Raw genomic sequence first — 21,380 nt, 5'->3', positions numbered from 1 at the left:
GGTTAAGGRCTTGTAAGTAAGCATTTSACTGTAAGCCATTGTTGTATTTGGCGCATGTGTCAAATATTTATTTGATTTGAGTAACCACTGTCTCAGTATGACTACCTAAAAAAAAAAAGAGTGCTTGTAAGAGTGGAATTAACTAATTGTATCGCTTTAAGTAGTGTGAAAAATGCTGACTAAATCTACAGTGTAAATGTCAAAAATAAATACATTTCAAYATCAGATTCTGCGCATACACACTTTGGAGCTGCTTCTCAAAGTCTTGCTCCGTCTCCATCCTCTTGACATGGAACTCAAGTCTTGGGGCTCTGCTCTCAACACATTTCACCTCCTCCAATATTTCCAATTKAGTTAGGACACACTTCTGAAAGGAGAACATTTTGTTGACACTGGAAATATGGGRTTGTCACACGYAAGAGGATCCTGACAGACAAGATTGTTATTCGCAARTAAGTGAAATTTGACTTGCAATAATACATATAGTTGAACTTTTCAATAATATTCTATGTTCTAATGGATTCAGTGTTTAACTTCAACACAAGATCCAATTTTGAGTCATTCCACAAAATAGGTGCCTTTTGAATTAGTGCATCATTTATACATAAAATATCAGATAATCAAAAAGGTACACATTTCGTGGAAGAATCCACTGCTAGCATTATTCATGGGAAAACAGATCTGGTCTTGCGGAGGGAATGTGAGGGTGAGCGCTGTGATGCTCTTGGCTCCGTTGCGACTGGCAAGTAGAAGCCCTGGATGAATCTGAAAAATTCAAAGCCAACTCAGAGGTAAACAGCAAAAATAAATAGCACTTGAATTTTGTAACCCTAAAATACATATTTTAAGGATAGTTTTAATCTTCAGTTATCAAGACTGAACATGATGTGTATAATTTCTGCTCATTCTAAGGAAACTAGCACCGATGAGCAAACGCGTCTCCGTCGTGTGCATGTTGTCTGTGTGTGCTCTTTAATTACTACATAACTGCTCTCACCTTGTCTGGTAGAGTAACAGGATGGATATGGAGAACGTCTGTGCTCTGGAGGTGGGACTGGCTAGTAGAAGCTCTGGATGATTGTGCAACATTCAAAACCATTGAATAAACCTTCTTAAGGACTTGACCGGTTAGCCGATTAAGATTTCTGTGAAGTGAAGTGAATTGGGAAAGGAGAGCATCTGGAACGGCCAGTTGAATACCTGGATTGCCCTGAAACAAATAAAAACCCAATTTGGTTGTGAACTGGACARCTTAAAAGCAAGGATATGGATAGGAAAAAAGTATATAATGTGTGAATAATGATCCTGATAGGCAGATGCCTGATACAATAAGGAAAATCCCATCTATTCTACCCTGTGAAAGGTTTGACATTTCACACCGACTCTTCAGTTTCTCTTACACCGTCTAGGCGTGTCCCCATTAAATTCATCCTGGGCTGGGGTAGAGGGAGAACAAGACCGGCTTTTCTGCCTTTTTTGGGACCGCCTAGGTGAACTTCTGGATAGTCCTGCAACAAGCATTTAAGCACATGAAACATACAGTAAATCATGCATGCACATCAAAACCCTATTATGTTTGTTCTGTCACTTGAACAACTACTGGCCTGCTCTCTCTTTTTGACATTAGTGAAGCAAATTAACGTTAGATCTAATATGAATTTACCCGTTACACTGGCCTTACACCCAGCAGTAGGTGGTGTAGGAAATTACCATAGATTGCCSTTATCTAGATTAAAAGCAGCAAGATAAATATGAAAAAACAAACTTGACAAACTTCTAAATGTTAGTTAACCCATACTAGTTAGTTAGCAAACGAACCAGCTTCACGCCTAACTAGCTAGCTAGCATTTGCAGGTACCCAGAGCGAGAGTAACGTTGATGTTAGACTCTAACGTTAGCCAGCAATTTTTTTAATACAATTTTCCTGTCAAAAAAAACAATGACTCCACACCCGTTACTAGAAAACATAGCTACCCGTAGTTAGTTAGACCGATACAGTAAACTAGCTAACAGTTAGTAACGTAAACTCACCCCATTCCGTACAAATGTGCGCAACCGCAACATTCAAACAAGGCTACAAAGAAAACTAATGGGACTGTAGCGACTATGTTGACTTCAAAATCGGGGGTGTGAACTAGGTTTCTATTCAAGCGTTGATCGACATGGTAATGGCTCTATAGTATTGGAGAAAAGTTGAAAAANATGTTGACTTCAAAATCGGGGGTGTGAACTAGGTTTCTATTCAAGCGTTGATCGACATGGTAATGGCTCTATAGTATTGGAGAAAAGTTGAAAAAAAAGGACCCTCCGTTACATCGTGACGTGTCATGTCTTAACGTACAGCACGCATAAAGCAACTATTTCTGTCTTACAATCTCTCTCCACCAGGTGTAGCACGTCTCTCATCGTTTAAAAACAAGAAATGGACAGTGAAGGGGGTAAGGGTGGGATACCTAGTAATTTTTTGCGTCATCATTGCATGCGATCATCCTTCTCAAAGCCGCTGTTTACTTCTAAGATCACTTTAGCACCGCCCTAAAAACCCGATWAAAATTCGACACAAACCTTCAAATAGGTATGTAATTGTAACAGTTTAACTTTAGTCCGTCCCCTCGCCCCGACCCGGGCGCCGAACCAGGGACCCTCTGCACACAGACACAACAGTCACCCACGAAGCATCGTTACCCATCGCTCCACAAAAGCCGCGGCCCTTGCAGAGCAAGGGGAACCACTACTTCAAGGTCTCAGAGCAAGTGACGTCACCGATTGAAAGGCTATTAGCGCGCACCACCGCTAACTAGCTAGCCATTTCACATCCGTTACACTCACCCCCCTTTCGACCTCCTCCTTTTTCCGCAGCAACCAGTGATCCGGGTCAACAGCATCAATGTAACGGTATAACTTTAGTCCGTCCCCTCGCCCCGGGCGCGAACCAGGGACCCTCTGCACACATCAACAACAGTCACCCACGAAGCATCGTTACCCATCGCTCCACAAAAGCCGCGGCCCTTGCAGAGCAAGGGGAACCACTACKTCAAGGTCTCAGAGCAAGTGACGTCACCGATTGAAAGGCTATTAGCGCACACCACCGTTAACTAGCTAGCCATTTCACATCCGTTACATAATGACACATTATATAAACTCTTTATAGTGTTTTATTTACATTTTAGAGGCGATAAGGTGATAAGTTGGACAGATAGAGTGAAAAAAAACAATTTTCCCACACAAAATCTCTCCTTCCCCACCCGCCATTTGTAAAAAGACCCGACGGGGCTCATTGCCTGCTTGAATTATGCAGAAATGGGCAGCGGTTRGGTCATGTAATTGATTATTTTGKAAAGGGGAGAAATTGTGCTTTACAATGGTATTGACATTACAGTTCATCTGGAAGTATTACGTTTTTGGGGCGCCAAAATAAGGGCAATTGTACGGACCAAGGCGATGTACAGTTTACGTTACAACCATCAAATCTGTTAACCTTGCTTTCCCGCCTTGTACTATCTAGCTAGCTAACATGCAAGTATCCAGGCAGTGTTGCTAACGTTAGCCTATAACAAAAAAAAAAATTGCGACATGAACATAAACTGATMATTAATATAACAACCTTAAACATTACAAACGTTTTCAGAAATTWAAAATTATCCGCTTGTCCGTCTTGAGGAACAAACGGCAGGTGAATGACTTGCTTCTCGTTCTGCACCTCCGAGTTTTAGGCATGACGGTTATAAATTGTAATAAATTCCRTTATGAAATTGTAGACTAWGGATTTGAAATTACAGGTAATTTTCAGTCATTGTCTATATCAGAWCATYTTACAAGCTCTTAGATWWAAWAAAWAWAWATMWATATATTTTACTATATTGTGTATATAATTTTWWWWWAAATCWAATGTATACTCTATGCAATATTGTATAATTGTATTCGTGTATCTCATGCATTTCAATGAGTGCAAGTTGAACCGGCTGACCTTCGGCTATATTTGGAGCAAAACGGACGGACTAAATATAGCACMGTTTTTGGGAAGACAATTTTGGCCTAAATAATTTCCATGACAGACGGACCTGATATAGCCGAAAATTCGCCGTTCATGGACATCACGTGCTGAGTGGGCTCAGAGTGCACTTTGGCTGTTTATAAATTCAGAGCGTTGTCAGATTGATTGTATGTTCGTTAATTCAGAGCATTTTGTTATCGGACAGTTCAAAGCGCACACTGGAAGTTCTGGCCAGGAGTAGTGTTAATACGAGCGTTCTGACCTCACAACGGCAGTTAAGCATCCAAGCTAACTGGCTAAAGTTGGCTATCTTGCTAGCTACTTCCATACAGAACGAGAGAGCACCTCACTCTGACCATTTTACTCGCACTAGCAGAGCTGGTTTGGCTGTTTTCATGTTATCTAGGGCGTTGGTGACTAAATGTGCTGCTGGCAACAAATGAATGGTGTTTTTTTTCACGGAGTTTACTGATAACGGTCATATTCAACGTGTGGTGCGCGTTTGTAAATTAATCAGTTATTCTTCACTCCGGCAAACTCAGATGAGAGTGCTCTGAAATCGGAGTAGATAGCCAGAGTGAATTTACGAACGCACCCTAAGAGTTTACGCTTTTCAACACATTATTTCCTATTGCTTCTAACTARCATTTAGTTTGCAACAGCACAGGTTTGTATGAACCTTGTTGTTTGACACTCMGACCTCGGCAACAATGTTGCAAAATGCGAATTCGATCTCCCTCCTGCCATAGAGTTAACATGTTGGACGTCAGCTAGCCATTTTTATAACCAGGCGAAATCATACAACGGCATCATTAATATAGATATGTCGATGCAAAACAGCTAAAACAAATTAAACGGGAGCTAGTTGGCTGTCATTTCAGAGTTTGGTTCTTTGCCTTCACTGGTATATTGCACCTTTTTAGTAAAGGGTTCTTTAATCTCGTCCAAATAAGCAAAAGGTTACATTTGAACCCCAAATAACATTTATTTATAAGAGTGTAGGACTGGGGGGGCGGTCAGGATACAAYGAATGAGGCGAACAATAATTATGATTGAAAAGTATGTAGCTAGCTAGTGCTAGTTAATTGGTTAGATGTTCTCACATCACTTGTCATGTCTGCCTGCTGTATATCGCTCTCTCAACACCAATGAATGTGCTCAAAACACACACCCCTTCGGCTCCCTCTCACTCAGCAACAGCCTGCCTGATAGTCCGCAGTAGCAGTGTGAAATTAATAAAAACACATATGTAAAGAGATGCCATGGTGGCCGCAGTGCAATTTAGAATTAGCTCAAAAACCTACACCCGCGACCAATACATTTTCACCAGCAGCATAGTTTTCAATGTAGCCCAAATACCTGAAAACTGCAGACATGGCAACCCGGCTCTGCTCCCTGCCTACTCAACTTATTTTTTTCAGGCTTCCTGCTAGTTTGAGATGAGAGAAAAGGTACAATTTCTTAAATTCTGAGCATTTTAATAGCATGAAAATATTATGGTTGATGTTTTGGTCATTCAAAGGGTATTGTTACTTGGGAAATAGGCTGAGTGTGCAATACCTTTAATGTATTGGTATTGGCCCTATACAGTTTACTATTTTTCACTCTTTCATAAAAAAAGGATTCTGTAAAAATGTAACTCGTTCACGTTAATAAAATAAATACTGTAAATACCAAGGATAATAACGCTAGAGTCTTTTTTGAACATACCGGTACGATTATTCAAGCATCCTTCTCATTTCCTGAATTGACTTCTCCGTCTGATTAGTTATGTCTAATCAAAATGGCGATCCTCATKTGAGGGACGAATGCTGTTTACTCGTTACATTTTGAMCATTAATASCTGACATATATTAAATCATCTCTGAATCAGCCATGTTATCAAGCATGGCTTTAAGAAGTGTTTTTAAATCGACATCTGTCGTTCTGCGAGAATGTGGTGTTTTATCCAGGCTGAAAGGAACCTGTGCGTCTCTCCAATTGAAACATGGGGCATTCACCTCTGTCATCACAGGGCCTTCACACAGCAACAGTGAGACTGCATTGACRGGTAAATAAATATATATTTATACTCCTAATTTCACAGAGTAGACATGTGTGCTTGCGATATGTTAGTTAGCTAAGGAGGCCGTATAAGTCAATGCAACAATGAAACGTCTTGTCGATGCGCGCGGCTGTTCWTTTTCTGCACTTGCTCGTATGCATGTCAACTAACTTAGCTAGCTGCACACGCCGAGCAAGAATCAATGAACCATTACTGAAAAATACGGAATAGGTAGATTGTGTGTGAAACCCCACTTATCATCATCAGAACACCTCGTAAAAATGTGCTTTTCCATTGRTCATGTAGTGAGTAGAATTCTTCCTTGGGTAGGCCAGGAGAGGGCACTGCAGCAATTAGCTAGGATATCTAGTGCACAGATAGCTAATCACAACAACAGCAAACATGATAGACAGGTACACGAGTTATTCTCTTTGTGTACACCGTGACACAGGCTTTCTATTTGTATAGGGACATCAATTCACCACTTCACTGTCCTTATCATCCTGTGTACTAACTAGGCTAGCTATATGGTTTCATTATAAAAATACATTACATAAAAATATATCCTTATTGTATACTAATGTAGTGATAACTATAGCTAGTAGCTACCTATCTAAACAGCTGAAATGAAAGGAATATTTTTTAACCAGACTGGTGCGAAGGTAATGCCATTTTAACCCAGACATATGACTAATACATTTCTCATCATTTAATCAGTCAGTCTGCTAGTAAGTGTTTTTTATGAAAAGGATGTGGGAACCAGAGAGTTATTTTCCCCACAGGCCCCCTGCAATGTGTCTGCAGCAGCTTTTCTCACTCCACCACTCTTGATCATGTATGCAGAACATGACACTCAGCTCTTGTTTCTATTATCTCAGCACTACAGTTCACAGTAAGATATCCCAACTCTTACTACAAACCATGTTGCTGGTGAACATGCTTACAGACGCTTTCTCATGCAGGCACATAGACTGAGTGTACAAAACATTAAGAACACCTTCCTAATATTGAGTTGCACCCCCCCCATCCCTTTTCCCTCAGAATAGCCTCAATTCGTCAGTGCATAGACCGTGTTGAAAAGTGTTCCACAGGAATGTTGGCCATTGTTGAGTCCAATGCTTCTCACAGTTGTGCCAAGTTGTCTGGATGTTCTTGGGGTGGTGGAGTGCACAAAATGTTTTGTGCACTCAGTGTAGTTGCAGGCATAAATCTGGCACCATCCTATGGTTCATAAAGCAATGGTCTAAGAGTAATTATGTATTGTATGATAATTTGTTTCATTCTTACCAGGTATTGGGASTTTCACCATTCAGTCTGTGAGAAACTATACCCGTGTCGTAAGAAAGAAGAAGCCAGGTATGGAGGACCAAGGTCAACTATTTGATCTAAGACCACTTGGATGTTTGATATTTACTGTCTAAGTTTTTTTTYCATCAGTGATGAACAGTCAGTTGAGTGATCTTCCTCCGACAATGCTGAAAATGGAATATGCCGCTGTTCCACTCGCTCAAACGTATGTACATTTAATTTGTCCAAACTTAAATTAAATGTATTTTATGTCATGCAGACATGGCTCATGTATGTTCAACTCTCCCATGTCCAAACAACTACAGCATTGAGATGATGTTGTTTAAAATTGTTATTCTTTATTTGTACAATATATAGGCCTACTCTGCCTTTGTACTATAGCTCTACTATACAGTACATCTCTTCCTAATGCTGATCTGTTATTATGCGTTTACAGAGCTGATGACCTGGTCAAAAGACTTCTGACACTGGAACTAGCAAGCCATGTATGTTCTTTTCACCTTGTTACTACATTCTATTCATCTAGTCTTTCTCTTTGTGCTCATAAGAATAACTACAATAGAGTAACTACAGTTTGTGTATACCTCTGTTAGTTGCTATAGTTTACATTATGATACGACCATTTTTCTATACCTATGCTGGATATTGCATAATCAAAACACCATGTTCTGTGTCACCAGAGCGAGAAGTTGAAATTGAAAACGGAACAGCTGATTGCAAAAGTCCAGAGGGATGAAGCTGACCGCAACTCTACAGAAGTCAAGGGTAGGTTCCTGTTTTGGACCTAGTGAACAACCGTGCTTTTCCTCTGAGAACCACCTTATTTCAGTAATCGTTTGTTCATTTCTTAACCCCTTTCTTGACCTTTTAGTGGCCATTTTGACCTCCAAAATCCGAAACTACCAGGAGCACCTGCACAAACATACAAAGGTGATATGGGCGAAGGGTAAATGCAAGACTGTGTAATTTTAAGTCCCTATAGTAACAGTGACGTGAATGCATATTATTTCCACAATTTCCTATCCCCTCCCTGTCTGGTGTGGGGTTTGTCAACAGGATTTCCTGTGTTGTGCATACACCCACCATGATATTTGACAGAGTAGTAGTGGCGCTGCTGCATGCTGGGAATTTACACTGTCACAACGTATACACGTAACATTGTATCCAACATTTTTGCAGACATATTGCAAAATATAACTATCCTTTAGCACAGCTAAAATGTTAAGTATAGTCTGTCACTATACTGTATCTCACTTTTAGACAGTTTGACAGTCTCAAAATCACTATGCTATTTTTAATTAGAAAAAAAACTCCTCTATTATGTAAAAGACATGTTCCCAGACTAGGGGTTCGTTTCAATCTGTAGCCATGAAGAGCTGCGTTACAGCACAATATAAATTTAAAGGYAATATTCTTGCGGAGACTTCATTCACGGTGAACGCTGCATTGGTCAGCTCAATGAGATATTACCTTTACATTTCAATCGCCCTACAGTGCTGCTCTTCAGCKCTATGGATTGAATCAAGCCTTAAATATTGTTATCTTTTAAGCTTATTTTTTCTCCATTTGACCTGTGACTCTGTGTTTTGGCCCCCCATCTTTGTATCAGGACAAAGCGAACAAGCGATGGATGCTCATGGCCATTGACCGCAGGAAGAAGCTGCTCAAGCACCTCAGGGTAACGCGCTACGACGCCTTTGAACATGTCTGCCAGCAGCTGGGCATCACCTACACTTTCCCCCCRGAGTACTACAGACATGCCACCCGACGCTGGYTGGCCAAGAAGGCCCTGTGCATAAAGGTACACAACAAAACTCCATTCACTTTACTTAGTGCAATTTTCTAGCTTGGTCCCAGAGTGGTTTGTRCTGTATGGTTGGCAAGACGGCACAAACAGATCTGGGACCAGACTAKCAATTTTCTTGTTAATATTTCTGCTGTATGCAGGCTGTTGAACCATGGCTTTTACCATTAGTCTAATGCATGACTTAATCTAAAAGTCAAAGCAAAGATTTATTGTTATTTTTTATTTTACCTTTATTTAACTAGGCAAGTCAGTTAAGAACAAATTCTTATTTTCAACGACGGCGTAGGAACAGTGGGTTAACTGCCTTGTTCAGGGGCAGAATTACAGATTTTTATCTTGTCAGCTCGGGGATTCGATCTTGCAACCTTTCGGTTACTAGTCCAACGCTCTAACCACTAGGCTTTTTGCTGCCCCAAATGAAGACATTTATAATTTGGTTGTTGTTGTCATTGTTGTTGGGCGTTCTGCTGTAGGTTTATCTGATTTTGTCCTTTCTTAGGTCTTCAAAGAGGTGCAGAAACAGAAACTGGAGCAAAGGAAGAAAATTAAGCAGACCCCTCCCCCCACGCTGGCAGAACCAGCCAGGACAGCAGCTACAGGAACCCAATAAACTGCTACAGTATCCAATGTCTGTCTTACTCTATGCATTCAGTCTTGCTCTCAATGGACAAATTCATTTTGCATGGCCCAGTGAGCGGGGTTTGCTCCTTTTCGACCATTCAATATGTCCTAAGGAGAAATCTCCACCCACCCATGCCACCAGGCCATGTAAAATGAATTTTCCCATGTATTGTTATACTGTAATAAGAAACATGAATAACTTATTGTTTGTAGTACACCAAGTCTTCATTCTTCTTGTCCCTTCTGCAAGTAGATGCATCATCAAACCACATTTGGACAAATAAATGCAGTGGCGCAGATATGTGGTTTCGGTGTGGGCAATGTCTATGTGTTCCGCGTATGTGACCTGAGAGTGTCAAATATACCCACAATTAATAATTTAATAAAATGTATTGTATAATCTATTTGTTAGCTCTCTTTTTTTCACTTTTATCACATATAGTCACTTGTGTATGGTGATATGTAACTACCCCAATTGAAAGAGATAAAACACTTCTACTTGATGCTGATTAAAATGCAAATGAAAGATATGAGAAAAAAGAACATTACGCCCTATGGTTGAAACTGAAGTGTAAGATTAATCATATGATGACTTTCCTGAACATAGCTTGCAATCGTGTTTACGAGAACTGACAGAACATCAGATATTGGGTGTTTATCGACCTCATATGTTAAACCAATGTTATACTCATGATCTGTCACCTGTGAATTGACCTGGAAATCTATAATACTGCGGAATGGTGAGGTCATTAAACAGCTTAACTGTCCTACTGTGAATTTGGTGTTTTCACTGCTGTTGAGAGTTGTCTTGAGAAACATAGTAGGAGTGTGTAACCAGAGCTTGTTCACAGCTTTAGTAGCTTCCTGTTAAAGTGTATCGACTCAGATCAGGAGAGGTTCAGAGCTGCAGAAAAGATAGGTAAGTGACATGCTCTTTCCTCTGTTCTCACATATGTAGAAAAAGCTACAATAGAGTAACTACTTATCAATAAACAACTACCTAAAATGTTTCTGAGGAACAGTTGAAAGTGATGTACATGTATGACATTTGGCATATTTCTTTACTAGAGTATACAAAGTATTTGAAGTGGTTTCTTAGAGATTGAACACCATGTCTTGTCCTTTTGATGATACATGACAGTTATACAACAGTTATTATTAGTCTTTGTTTAATGAAATGGCAATACAACAATATCCCATTTTACATATGTAATTATATTAAAACCTATTGCAATACATGAGAGGGTTGTAGTATATGACGTAAGATGGTGGTTCAGGGTATGAATGGACCTGTGTATAAACTTGAGTACCAAAATAAAAGAATTGAGTACCAGTGTATGGAACTTTTATTTTAACTTTCCTATGAGCAATTATCCCGAAGGAATAACATGCTGCTAGTTTTGTTTTATTACTTTATTGGGCAAATTATCAAACTTCAACCACTGTGCTAACTGTTGGATGTGGTTAGTTTTTAGGTGACTGAAGCTGACCCCATTTGATTGACATGTCAAACCCAGTCATCACCCACCAGCCAGGAGCAGGCTCTTATGGGACAAATGTGCAGACGGGCAAGTGGAGCACTGGGCTGTGCTCCTGCTGCAGTGACATCCTAGTCTGTGAGTATTGAGACAAATAATAAGACCTTACTAAGTAGGCCTACCTCGTACCATACCATAGGGTTTAATGGTTGTCAAGTGTTTCAAGTAAAAAGTGTTTCCTATTTTCTGGATTTTACAATAAGGTAAAATGTTGTCATACAGGTGCCTTGGGCTTCATCTGCCCACTAGCATTAAGTTGCTACACAGCTAACAAGTACGGTGAGAACGTGTGCCTGGCCTGTGTTCCAGGAGGCATGACAGCCATGAGGACCCACATGAGATTGACCTATGGGATTCAGGTATATTACCCTTAGGAGCCTAAAGAAATTAGGGATAGTGATGCATTCATGCATTGAATATGTCATTTTAAAGCCCACTAGGGAGAACTGCAACTCATTCCTGTCCCAGCCAGTCTCACCCTTTTATTATGAAAGACAGGAAGGGACCGTTTCATCAGTACACATACTGACAAATAAATTAGCCTCATGATTTTCCCTAGTTTGAGGAACTTGAACTGTCAAATATTCTCATCATATTTGAATATCATATTTTGTTACAGGGGACAATATGCAATGATGCATTGATGACCTGTTGCTGTGGATTCTTTGAGACCTGCAGGATGGCCCGTGAAATTCGCATCAGAAATGGGGACGTTTGACTTGTACAGTCATTTGAAGACATTTTCAAGTGGAAGTTAAATTAACCTCATGTCACATATTGTTGATACAAATTGTCATTGTTATACTATGTACATTTTTACTTTTGTATTGTTTAAATTTGACCCCTACCCTCAAACAGTACTGCTTAAAGAATTCATAGCACCATGAATGAACATAACATGTACAATAAAGTTATGTTTTTTCAATGGCATTTGGGTCCTTTTTCAGGATGATTTACAGGCTGCTGTCCCAGTGTCTCAGGGACGTTCATAACACTGAGGTATAAATGAACATAAACGGTTGAGCCATCACAAAAACGTTTCAATTTTTGATTTGCACAAAACATAAAACATATTTGCACGTTAGCTTACGTGCTACCTGATTGGTCCTTTTTCTTTGTGACCTGGCAACCAAGTGGAAGCTTACATACGCTTAAACAAAGCAGAAGGGACATTTCGCTAGCTAACGTTAGTTATCCAGCACAATACGACAAATATGTCCTCGAGGACGCTACCCCTGCTTTTTATTAATCTCGGTGGAGAAATGCTCTACATMTTGGATCAACGCCTAAGAGCTCAGAATATTCCCGCTGACAAAGCCAAGAAAGGTAACATTATAGTTAGCTAGCATAACTGTCTGGCTGTATTAGGCTAGAATTCAACTAGCTACAGGTGAATCACTGACCTTGTCATGTCCACAAACTGGTTGCCATAAATTGGAGAACCTTCATTTGTCTCCCTGCCTGTGTTTTAACCTGCAAATTCTTCATTGTACTTGTAGCTGATTGGATAGAGGATGACAGAAGGAGAGGTATTTTGATATTTTTCATGCAATGCATCACTAGGCCTACATGCTCTGCTTTGAGGCCTTCAAGGAAACCAACAGAGTGTTCTACAAATGCAATAATCGTGATGAAATCTTTGCCCAGAGATATTCATTCACTCTGCCTCCAAGATTGTAGAGATTTCAGCCATGGGCTTCATTAAGAAGAGAAATCSGGTTTCAAATAACTTTGAAAGCTGATAATGCTGCTGATGGTTTAACAGGCTGTTGCTTTCTTAGGGCAATTGGGAATAGGTGGACGTTAAGCCTTGCCTATAGAATGCATATCTGCTTGCTTAAAGGTAGAGTCCTTTGAGCACGGAACTTCTTGATTTTAAAGGTAGACTTTGCCAGGGGTGTAATCATTACGCCGATTCTGTTGCAAAACATTTCGTTTGTTGCAAAACGTTATGCAACAGAGACCGTTTACTCCTAACTGAAAACGCAAACGAGAGTTTCTATGAGTGGGTATAATTTGTGGAWCGTTCCAACAGGAATCTGTTACAAAAACTTCGTAAATAACACGGTTGCCAACAAACAACGCATACAAAGTTGTAAAGCGGCAGAATAGGATAGGGTAGGAAGTGGGCTATTTAATTACGTTTTTCAACAACTAGTTAGCTAGGTGAACTGATCATGCTAYTTTGTTGGCATCCTTGTACTTTACGAAGTTTTTCGAACAGATTCCTATTGGAACGTTCCACAAATTACACCCACCCAGTTTCTATTGGATAATTCAGGTAGGTCCCTCCCCATTTCGTTCTGATTGCTCAGTTTGTTTCTGTTTTGCTCTTTAACGGTTTCCGTAATGAATACACCCCAGTTGTAATAATCATAAACAAGGGGACGCCTTCACAGCTACAAACATCAACAGTTAAATCCAGGGCTCAAATTCATAATACTTCTGAGTAGGAGTGCTGATCCAGGATCAGTTTAGCCTTTTATATTATAATTAATGGACAATGGGACCTGATCCTAGATCCGTACTCTTACTGAGACACTTGTTGAATATGGGCCCAGTTCTATCAAGACTGCGTTATATCATGGGCTCTTTCCAATTTGCACGGCTACATTAGAAAGAGCCAATAATAACAGTTTTAGCAGATTTAGTTGTTTGTGGAACAAAAAAATCAAATATCTTTAAGTTGGAAAGACCTCCCAATGTTTATGTTGATGATGTCATCTTGATGAGTTTAACTTTACAGACCGTCATTATTCCAGTCCCCTACTTGTGACCTGACCTCAACCTTGTGTCCTGTGCCCTCACTCTGCCAGTTATGAATGACATCATCACCACCATGTTCAATAAAAAGTTTTTGGAGGAGCTGTTCAAGCCACAGGAGCTGTACTCCAAGAAGGCCCTCAGGACCGTGTTTGACCGACTGGCCCACGCCTCCATCATGAGACTCAACCAGGCCAGCATGGACAAGGTATGGATGGAATCGTGTCACCTGGTTCATGTTCAGGGCACGCTGTACCAAAACATTTCAAAAGGTTTTGCAACAGAAAACAAAAATRGGTGTTCCTTATTGGACAAGGATGTGTAATCCCTCTGTTTCCTTCCGTTTCATCCCTGATTAAAAGGACCCTTTATTGGAAGTGAAAGGCCATCGAGTTGTTATCCCCTTTCTGAGAAAGGGATTTATCTAACAACTTCTATATAACTATCATTCACCTCGTTTTGGAGTCAGCTGAGAAGCTGTCATGATGACGTTACCACTTTTATCACATTCTCAGAATCACATCCGCTTTACCCAGTGACCCTTTAATACTCTTCATTCTAGGTACTTGGGGAAATTGCCCAAGTCACTTAAAACCCCATGTAGACCTATAATTTTCAAAGCTTTCATCATTTATTGCACCATCATTGCTTGACTATTTTGAAGAGTTCTATCTGTTGTGTTTAAAAAGTGCTTTTATATAGGCTATCAAACAGAATATCTTCAGCAWTTTGAAGTATTAATCCTGATTTATAAGTCTAAATGTTGTATAAATCCACCTGCAGAGCATGATCCTAGTTTGTTCAAATATGCTGATGGCTCCATCTGGTGTACGTTATGAACTGGCAGCAGGTATTTTTGAGCATAACAATAACCCATCATCATCTATATGACTGTTGTTCATACCCACAGCTGTATGACTTGATGACAATGGCCTTCAAGTACCAGGTGCTCCTCTGCCCGCGGGCCAAAGATATCCTCCTTGTGTCCTTCAACCATATGGATGCCATCAAGGATTTTGTGAAGGACACCCCAAGCGTTCTCAGCCAGGTTGACGAGACATACAGACAGCTCATAGAGGTACAATAAACTTCCCTTCAATTGCCCAAACCTCAGCTAAGTGTTCAGTAGGATCTCTTATTCATTGCATGTTTTGTGCTCTTATTTATAGATGTACACACCCTTGTCTAGTGGTGAATTTCAGCTCATCCGGCAAACGCTCCTCATCTTTTTTCAAGACATGCACATAAGGGTGAGTTCATGATCTCGCAGAAGTTTGTCTAACTTTTTCGACAGATGATGGGTGTGTTGGGAAGGGGGAGTGTGTCATCTTTTGATGGGTTTCAGAGATTAAAAATGTTAATAGTACCATAACTTTGTCAAATGCTAAAACGTTAGCATTTGAAAACYGTGCCAGGGAAGCTAAACCAAAGCATGAATTGCTGTCATAACTTGTCCGTAGACTGCTTACAAAGTAAGSAAGCCAGTATTTAATTTTGGAATTTGGGTGAACTATCCCTTTACAATGCATTATAACCCCATMATAATGAATTATACACAGTGTAATCTCGGTTAACCCAGAACTAAAGTCTTGCGTAATTGGTCAGATGCTAACACCTGCGAAATCTTGATTTGTCCAAAGCACCGGAACTAATGCTGCTCGTTATCTCACGCATCCTGTTGTATCAGGACCGATCTACAGTATMATTTATGTTTTAGTAGTCTGTCCACAAGAGATTATACAAAGTGTTACACAATTAACACTACGTTTTGCTCATCTGTATTTGCAGGTGTCCATCTTCCTCAAAGACAAAGTGCAGAATTCCAACGGACGTTTTGTCCTCCCGATCTCGGGTCCTGTGCCCCACGGAACACACATCCCAGGACTTATCAGGTACCACCGCTATAATTGTCCATGCCCAAATAACATGGAATCTCACGAATCCAACCAAGCCATGTTTGTTGCAATAGAGCTAAATCTAAATTTTATTACATGCATTGAATATGGCTGTATCCATTATTTAAAATTATTTTTATTTTGCTTGCTGTTTTGTGCTCTTTGATGGCATCAATTTGCTTTCCTTTCGCTGATGCTGCCGGCTTAATTTAGACCAGCATATCTGCAACTAATTGCATTACTGAGGTTGTTGAACGAGCAGCTGTCTAAATTTAGAAAAGCTTACTTTTAGCACAGTTGTATTTGCCAAGGGATTGAGTGCAGCCGTGCTTACAACTCATTTWTTGTGTCTCAGGAACTTAAGCTCACGTKGCGAACTTGAGATTGAACAATGTGAAAGTRTAGACAGATGATATCAGACTAGTGACCACTCTGTTACAAGTACATTGCAACCGCTTAGCTAAACGTCTTTGCATTGTTAGAAGTGTCTTCTGGGAAACAGGAGAAGTTGCAAATTATCTTTAGGAAATTATTGGTTGGATCATATGATGTTAAAAGTGTTTTTGATGAATATTTTGTGTGTGTGTGTTTGTTACCATCAGAATGTTCAGCTGCAATGGCGAAGAGGTGAAGAGACTGCAGTTCCGCAACGGTGGGAACTACACCGGTGTTCTCCGCGAGGGTTCCTTTGAGATGTTTGGAGAAAGGGTCATCAAGCTGGGCACCAACATGTATGTGCTGCTCCACACTGTATTGACAACCATTGGCCTTCCTGGACTTACCCCCCACTGAGACTACTAAATTCTCTACTATTTCCTCTACTGTGATCAATGGTCATACACTGTAGGCCTAAATCAACATGGTAACTAAAAGTCACTGCAAATTGTTTAGTAATTTACACAGTGACAGGTTTATTTGCCTCCCCCGTGATGCTACATTGTATTTCAGCTTGTCAAGTGCTTGGCTTCTGTTTACCCACAGGTACAGTGTAAGCCGTCCGGTAGAAACACACATGTCAGGGACGTCCAAAAACTCTGCACAGAAAAAGTTGGTGAGTTGAAATTATGCTTAACCACTACGCTGTATTTTTTTTCTTACAGGCATGTATCCTGCAAGGCCTTGCATTTTTGCTCATAAATGTCATTTTACCGTATGTCCTATAATATAATATTTTTGACAGAGGGTCGAAATAGTGTTGATATCTGTGTTATTTCATCATTGTCCTTACTATAGCCTAATCAATCTGTCCAAGTCAGACTAAGCGTCATCTGTAATTAAGCCTTAAATGTAATGGAAACCAGCCTTAAATTTAATGAAAAATGCACTAAACAGCTAAATCATGCAATTAATGCGTTGTTAAATACAGGTCAACACAGCTCCAAACCCCCTGGCAAAAGAGGAGCTGAACATGTTGGCCAGGTTAATGGGGGGTATGGAAGTCCAGAAACCAGGAAATGCAGACAGTGGCTTCCGAGTCAACCTCTTTGCCACAGATGAGGAAGAAGAGTAAGTCCTCTTATGTTATGAGCATTTTTTTGTTGTATTTTTGTGTCATTGTGGATAAATTAAATATGGAATTACAACAGTACCGGGCCTCCCAAGTGACGCAGTGGTCTCAGGCAGTGCTAGCGGCATCACTACAGATCCGGGTTCGATACTGGGCTATGTCGCAGCTGGCTATGACCGGGAGACCCATTGTCCCAGCGTCGTCCGGGTTAAGGGAGGGTTTGACAGTCCGGGTTGTCTTTGTCCCATCGCGCTCTAGCGACTCCTGTGGTGGGCCTTGCGCACGCACGATGACACGGTCGCTAGGTGTACAGTGTTTCCTCTGACACATTGGTGCGGCTGGCTTCCAGGTTAAGCGAGTAGTGTGTCAAGAAGCAGTGCGTCTTGGCAGGTYGTGTTTCGGAGGACGCATGGCTCTCGACCTTCGCCTCTCCCGAGTCCGTATGGGAGTTGCAGTGATGGGACAAGACTGTACCTACGAATTGGATATCACGAAATTGGTACTCCTCACAACATGATGAAACGAACTGAACCTGATTTTTGAATTATGTTAAGTTAGACTAGTGTTAAAAATCACTGTCAGTGTTAAGAATCAGTATCAGCGTTAAAGGTCCAGTGCAGCCGTTTTCATCTCATTATCAAATAGTTTCAATTACAATTAAGTACCTTTTAATTAAAGGTACAATTAAGTACCTTACTATGATTGTTTCCAATAAAAATGGTCAGAAAGAAACAAAACTAGCTTCTTAGCAGAGCAAATTCTCAACCAAGAATGTTGCTAGGACTGTCTGGGAGTGGTCTGAGTGGGGAGGGGAAACTGAAAACTAGCTGTTATTGGCAGAGAGGTTTTGAATTGGCTTTCTTAGTGGTCTATTAACTAATTTACTGCTTGATGTCACCAGGCAAGCCAAAACTCCATCCCGCCAAAACAGGCTGATATTTCAGGCAGTCTTTTAAAATGGCTCTTACACTAAAAGGGCATTATCGTCATTTTCACAGTATTATTCCAACCTCATTGTGTGGAAATATATACTAATGTATGTGGACGCCCTTAAAATTTGTGGATTTGGCTATTTCGGCCACCCCCGTTGCTGACAGGTGTACAAAATTGAGCACACACTCTATGCAATCTCCATAGACAAACATTGGCAGTAGACTGGCCTTACTGAAGAGCTCAGTGACTTTTAATGTGGCACCGTCATAGGGATGCCACCTGTCAGCACAATAACTGTTCTTCGGGAGCTTCATGAAATGGGGTTCCTTGGCCAAGCAGCTGCACACAAGCCTAAGATCACCATGCGCAATGCCAAGCGTCAGCTGGAGTGATGTAAAGCTCACCGCCATTGGACTCTGGAGTAGTGGAAACGCGTTCCTTGCCGTGATGAGTCACGCTTCACAATCTGTCAGTCTGACGGACGAATTTGGGTTTGGCGGCTGGCAGTAGAACGCTACCTGTCCCAATGCATAGTGCAAATTGTAAAGTTTGGTGGAGGAGGAATAATAGTCTGGGGCTGTTTTTCCTTCGGGCTTGGCCCCTTAGTACCAGTGAAGGGAATTCTTAATGCTACAGCATACAATGACATTCTATACGCTTCTGTGCTTCCAACTTTGTGGYAACAGTTTAGGGAAGGCCCTTTCCTGTTTCAGCATGACAATGCCCCCTTGCACAAAGCGAGGTCCATACAGAAATTGTTTGTCGAGATCGGTGTGGAAGAACTTGACTGGTCTGCACAGAGTCCTGATGTCAACCCCATCGAACACCTTTGTGATGAATTGGAACGCCGGCTGCGAGCCAGGACTAATCGCCCAACATCGGTGCCCGACTTCAGTGCCCCGCTGCAATGTTCCAACATCTAGTGGAAAGCCTTCCCATAAGACTGTTTTTAGCAGCAAACGGGGGACAAACTCCATATTCATGCCCATGATTTTGGAATGAGTTGTTAGATGAGCAGGTGTCCACGTACTTTTGGTCATATAGTGTATAAAACACAGAAAAATCTTGTTTTTTACGGCACTGGGCCTTTAACAATAATGTGGATTTGTCTTCTTCTCAGGGAGGCCTTGATATCGAGACCAGACGAGTTTTCATATGATGTCATAAAAATACAAGCGACTAAGGTAAAGTTCATTCTAACCTATATTATTTCTGTCACAGAGGCTAGATAAATATTCAACCATGTAACATGCTTTTATGTAACTTGAAGGGATAATATGGAAGCATTTCATAGATTGAGACTGTCCTACTGTACATGCTGTGGTGTAACCGTAACCAGGTCCCCCATGAAAACCTGTCACAGGAGACTTACTCCACCCGTGCAGTCATCTCTTAGCACTTACAGAATAGCTTCTGTAATTGACAGGCTAAGGATTGTAGGTTATCTGAGATGCACTACGATCAGGATGGGCCAGTCTAACAAGATGTACCKTAATCAAACGTAAGCCCCTCCCCATTCGAGACCTTTCAGATCTGCCATTGGTGGCTTGCCTTCTTTTTCAGAACCAGCAAGCCAATGCGGAGCTGGCTAAGATCATGGGGGACTTCACGGAGGAGGCTGGTGAGCCGTGCTCATCGAGTTCCAACAGTAAAGGGGATGACCTTCTGGCCATGATGGACGGGCTGTGACAGTGTTACCATGGTGACCAGAATCCGAGGGCTGGGCTCAAGGCTGAGTTGGTTAGGAACAGTGTGTTCTACTGTAGGACAGTGTCTTGTCTGCTCTGCTGTGCTGTCTGTCCCACTCTGCAAACATGGCAGCTGTTTAACAAAAGCACACACAACACCAACCTCATCTTTGTTTGTCTTTCAAGGTTTTCGATGCTGATGTGACGTGAGCAGGTCAATTCATTTGTTCAGCAAGGACCGACTGTGCATTTTGCAAAAAACAGAGTGTGGAAACTTCATAAGCTTGAATATACACTCATTGGCCAGTTTATTAGGTACACCCATCTTGTACCAGGTTGGACCCCCCAGTAGCCATGAAGGGATGCACCTGGTCAGCAACAATGTTTAGTTGCGCTGTGGCATTCAAACGTTGATCAAATGGTATCAAGGGACCTAACCTGTGCCAGGAAAATATTCTCAACACCATTACACCACCGCCACCACCCTTTACTGTTGACACCAGGCAGGATGGGGCCATGGACTTGTGCTGCTTATGCCAAATCCTGACTGCCATCAGCATGACGCAGCAGGATCTGGGATTCGTCAGACCAGRCAATGTTTTTCCACTCCKCAATTGTCCAGTGTTGGTGATCGCGTGCCCACTGGAGCCGCTTCTTCTTGTTTTTAGCTGATAGGGTTGGAACCCGGTGTTATCGTCTGCTGCAATAGCCCATCCGTGACAAGGATCGACGAGTTATGCGTTGTGCACAGAGATGCCGTTCGGCACATCACTGTTGTACTGCTGTTATTTGTCTGTTTTTTCGGCCCGCCTGTTACCTTGCACGATTCTTGCCATTCTCCTTCGACCCCCTCTCATCAACGAGCTGTTTTTCACCCACAGGACTGCTGTTTTTAGTTTGTTGCACCATTCTCGGTAATCCCTAGACACTGTCGTGCATGAAAATCCCAGGAGGGCGGCCGTTTCTGAGATACTGGATACAGCGCACCTGGCACCGATGATCATACCACGCTCAAAGTTGCTTAGGTCACTCATTTTGCCCATTCAATCGAACAGTAACTCAATCCCTTGAATCCTGTCTGTCTGCTTTACATAGCAGGCCACATGACTCACTGTCTGTAAGAGCGATCCGTTTTTGTGAACAGGGTGGTGTACCTAATAAACTGGCCGTTGATTGTGTTTTGTGCTATTATGGTGGTAATCTCAAGAGTTTTTAAAAGTTACAGATACAACAGTTCTGTACAACTGTACTAGTTGGTCGCACTGAAACGTCAAATGGAGTC

General features: G+C 41.3%; 3 protein-coding genes across 3 annotated transcripts; all 3 read left to right on the top strand.

Moving 5' to 3' along the window:
* Window positions 1-5,760: 5,760 nt before the first annotated feature.
* On the top strand, window positions 5,761-10,178 carry LOC111958881 (small ribosomal subunit protein uS15m). The gene is made up of 8 exons (XM_023980197.2): window positions 5,761-6,044; window positions 7,329-7,394; window positions 7,476-7,551; window positions 7,783-7,831; window positions 8,027-8,111; window positions 8,218-8,276; window positions 8,956-9,147; window positions 9,653-10,178. Exons 1-8 carry the CDS (start codon window positions 5,870-5,872, stop codon window positions 9,761-9,763), a joined length of 813 nt encoding a protein of 270 aa, XP_023835965.1. The 5' UTR covers window positions 5,761-5,869; the 3' UTR covers window positions 9,764-10,178.
* Window positions 10,179-10,603: 425 nt separating this feature from the next.
* LOC139023734 (PLAC8-like protein 1) lies at window positions 10,604-12,237 on the top strand. Its single transcript, XM_070437469.1, has 4 exons — window positions 10,604-10,693; window positions 11,243-11,390; window positions 11,535-11,671; window positions 11,932-12,237. The coding sequence occupies exons 2-4, from the start codon at window positions 11,279-11,281 to the stop codon at window positions 12,028-12,030; spliced, it is 348 nt and encodes a 115-aa protein (XP_070293570.1). The 5' UTR covers window positions 10,604-10,693; window positions 11,243-11,278; the 3' UTR covers window positions 12,031-12,237.
* Window positions 12,238-12,439: 202 nt separating this feature from the next.
* LOC111958880 (protein OSCP1) lies at window positions 12,440-20,780 on the top strand. The gene is made up of 10 exons (XM_023980196.2): window positions 12,440-12,638; window positions 14,129-14,283; window positions 14,986-15,153; window positions 15,245-15,325; window positions 15,864-15,967; window positions 16,573-16,701; window positions 16,952-17,021; window positions 17,337-17,476; window positions 19,531-19,594; window positions 19,974-20,780. Exons 1-10 carry the CDS (start codon window positions 12,527-12,529, stop codon window positions 20,097-20,099), a joined length of 1,149 nt encoding a protein of 382 aa, XP_023835964.1. The 5' UTR covers window positions 12,440-12,526; the 3' UTR covers window positions 20,100-20,780.
* The last annotated feature ends 600 nt before the right edge of the window (window positions 20,781-21,380 follow it).

This window comes from Salvelinus sp. IW2-2015, linkage group LG35 (assembly GCF_002910315.2).
Source record: "Salvelinus sp. IW2-2015 linkage group LG35, ASM291031v2, whole genome shotgun sequence".
Lineage (NCBI taxonomy): Eukaryota > Metazoa > Chordata > Actinopteri > Salmoniformes > Salmonidae > Salvelinus > Salvelinus sp. IW2-2015.
The sequence above is the reverse complement of the archived record's forward strand: the minus strand, read 5'-3'. Positions and strand labels throughout refer to the sequence as shown.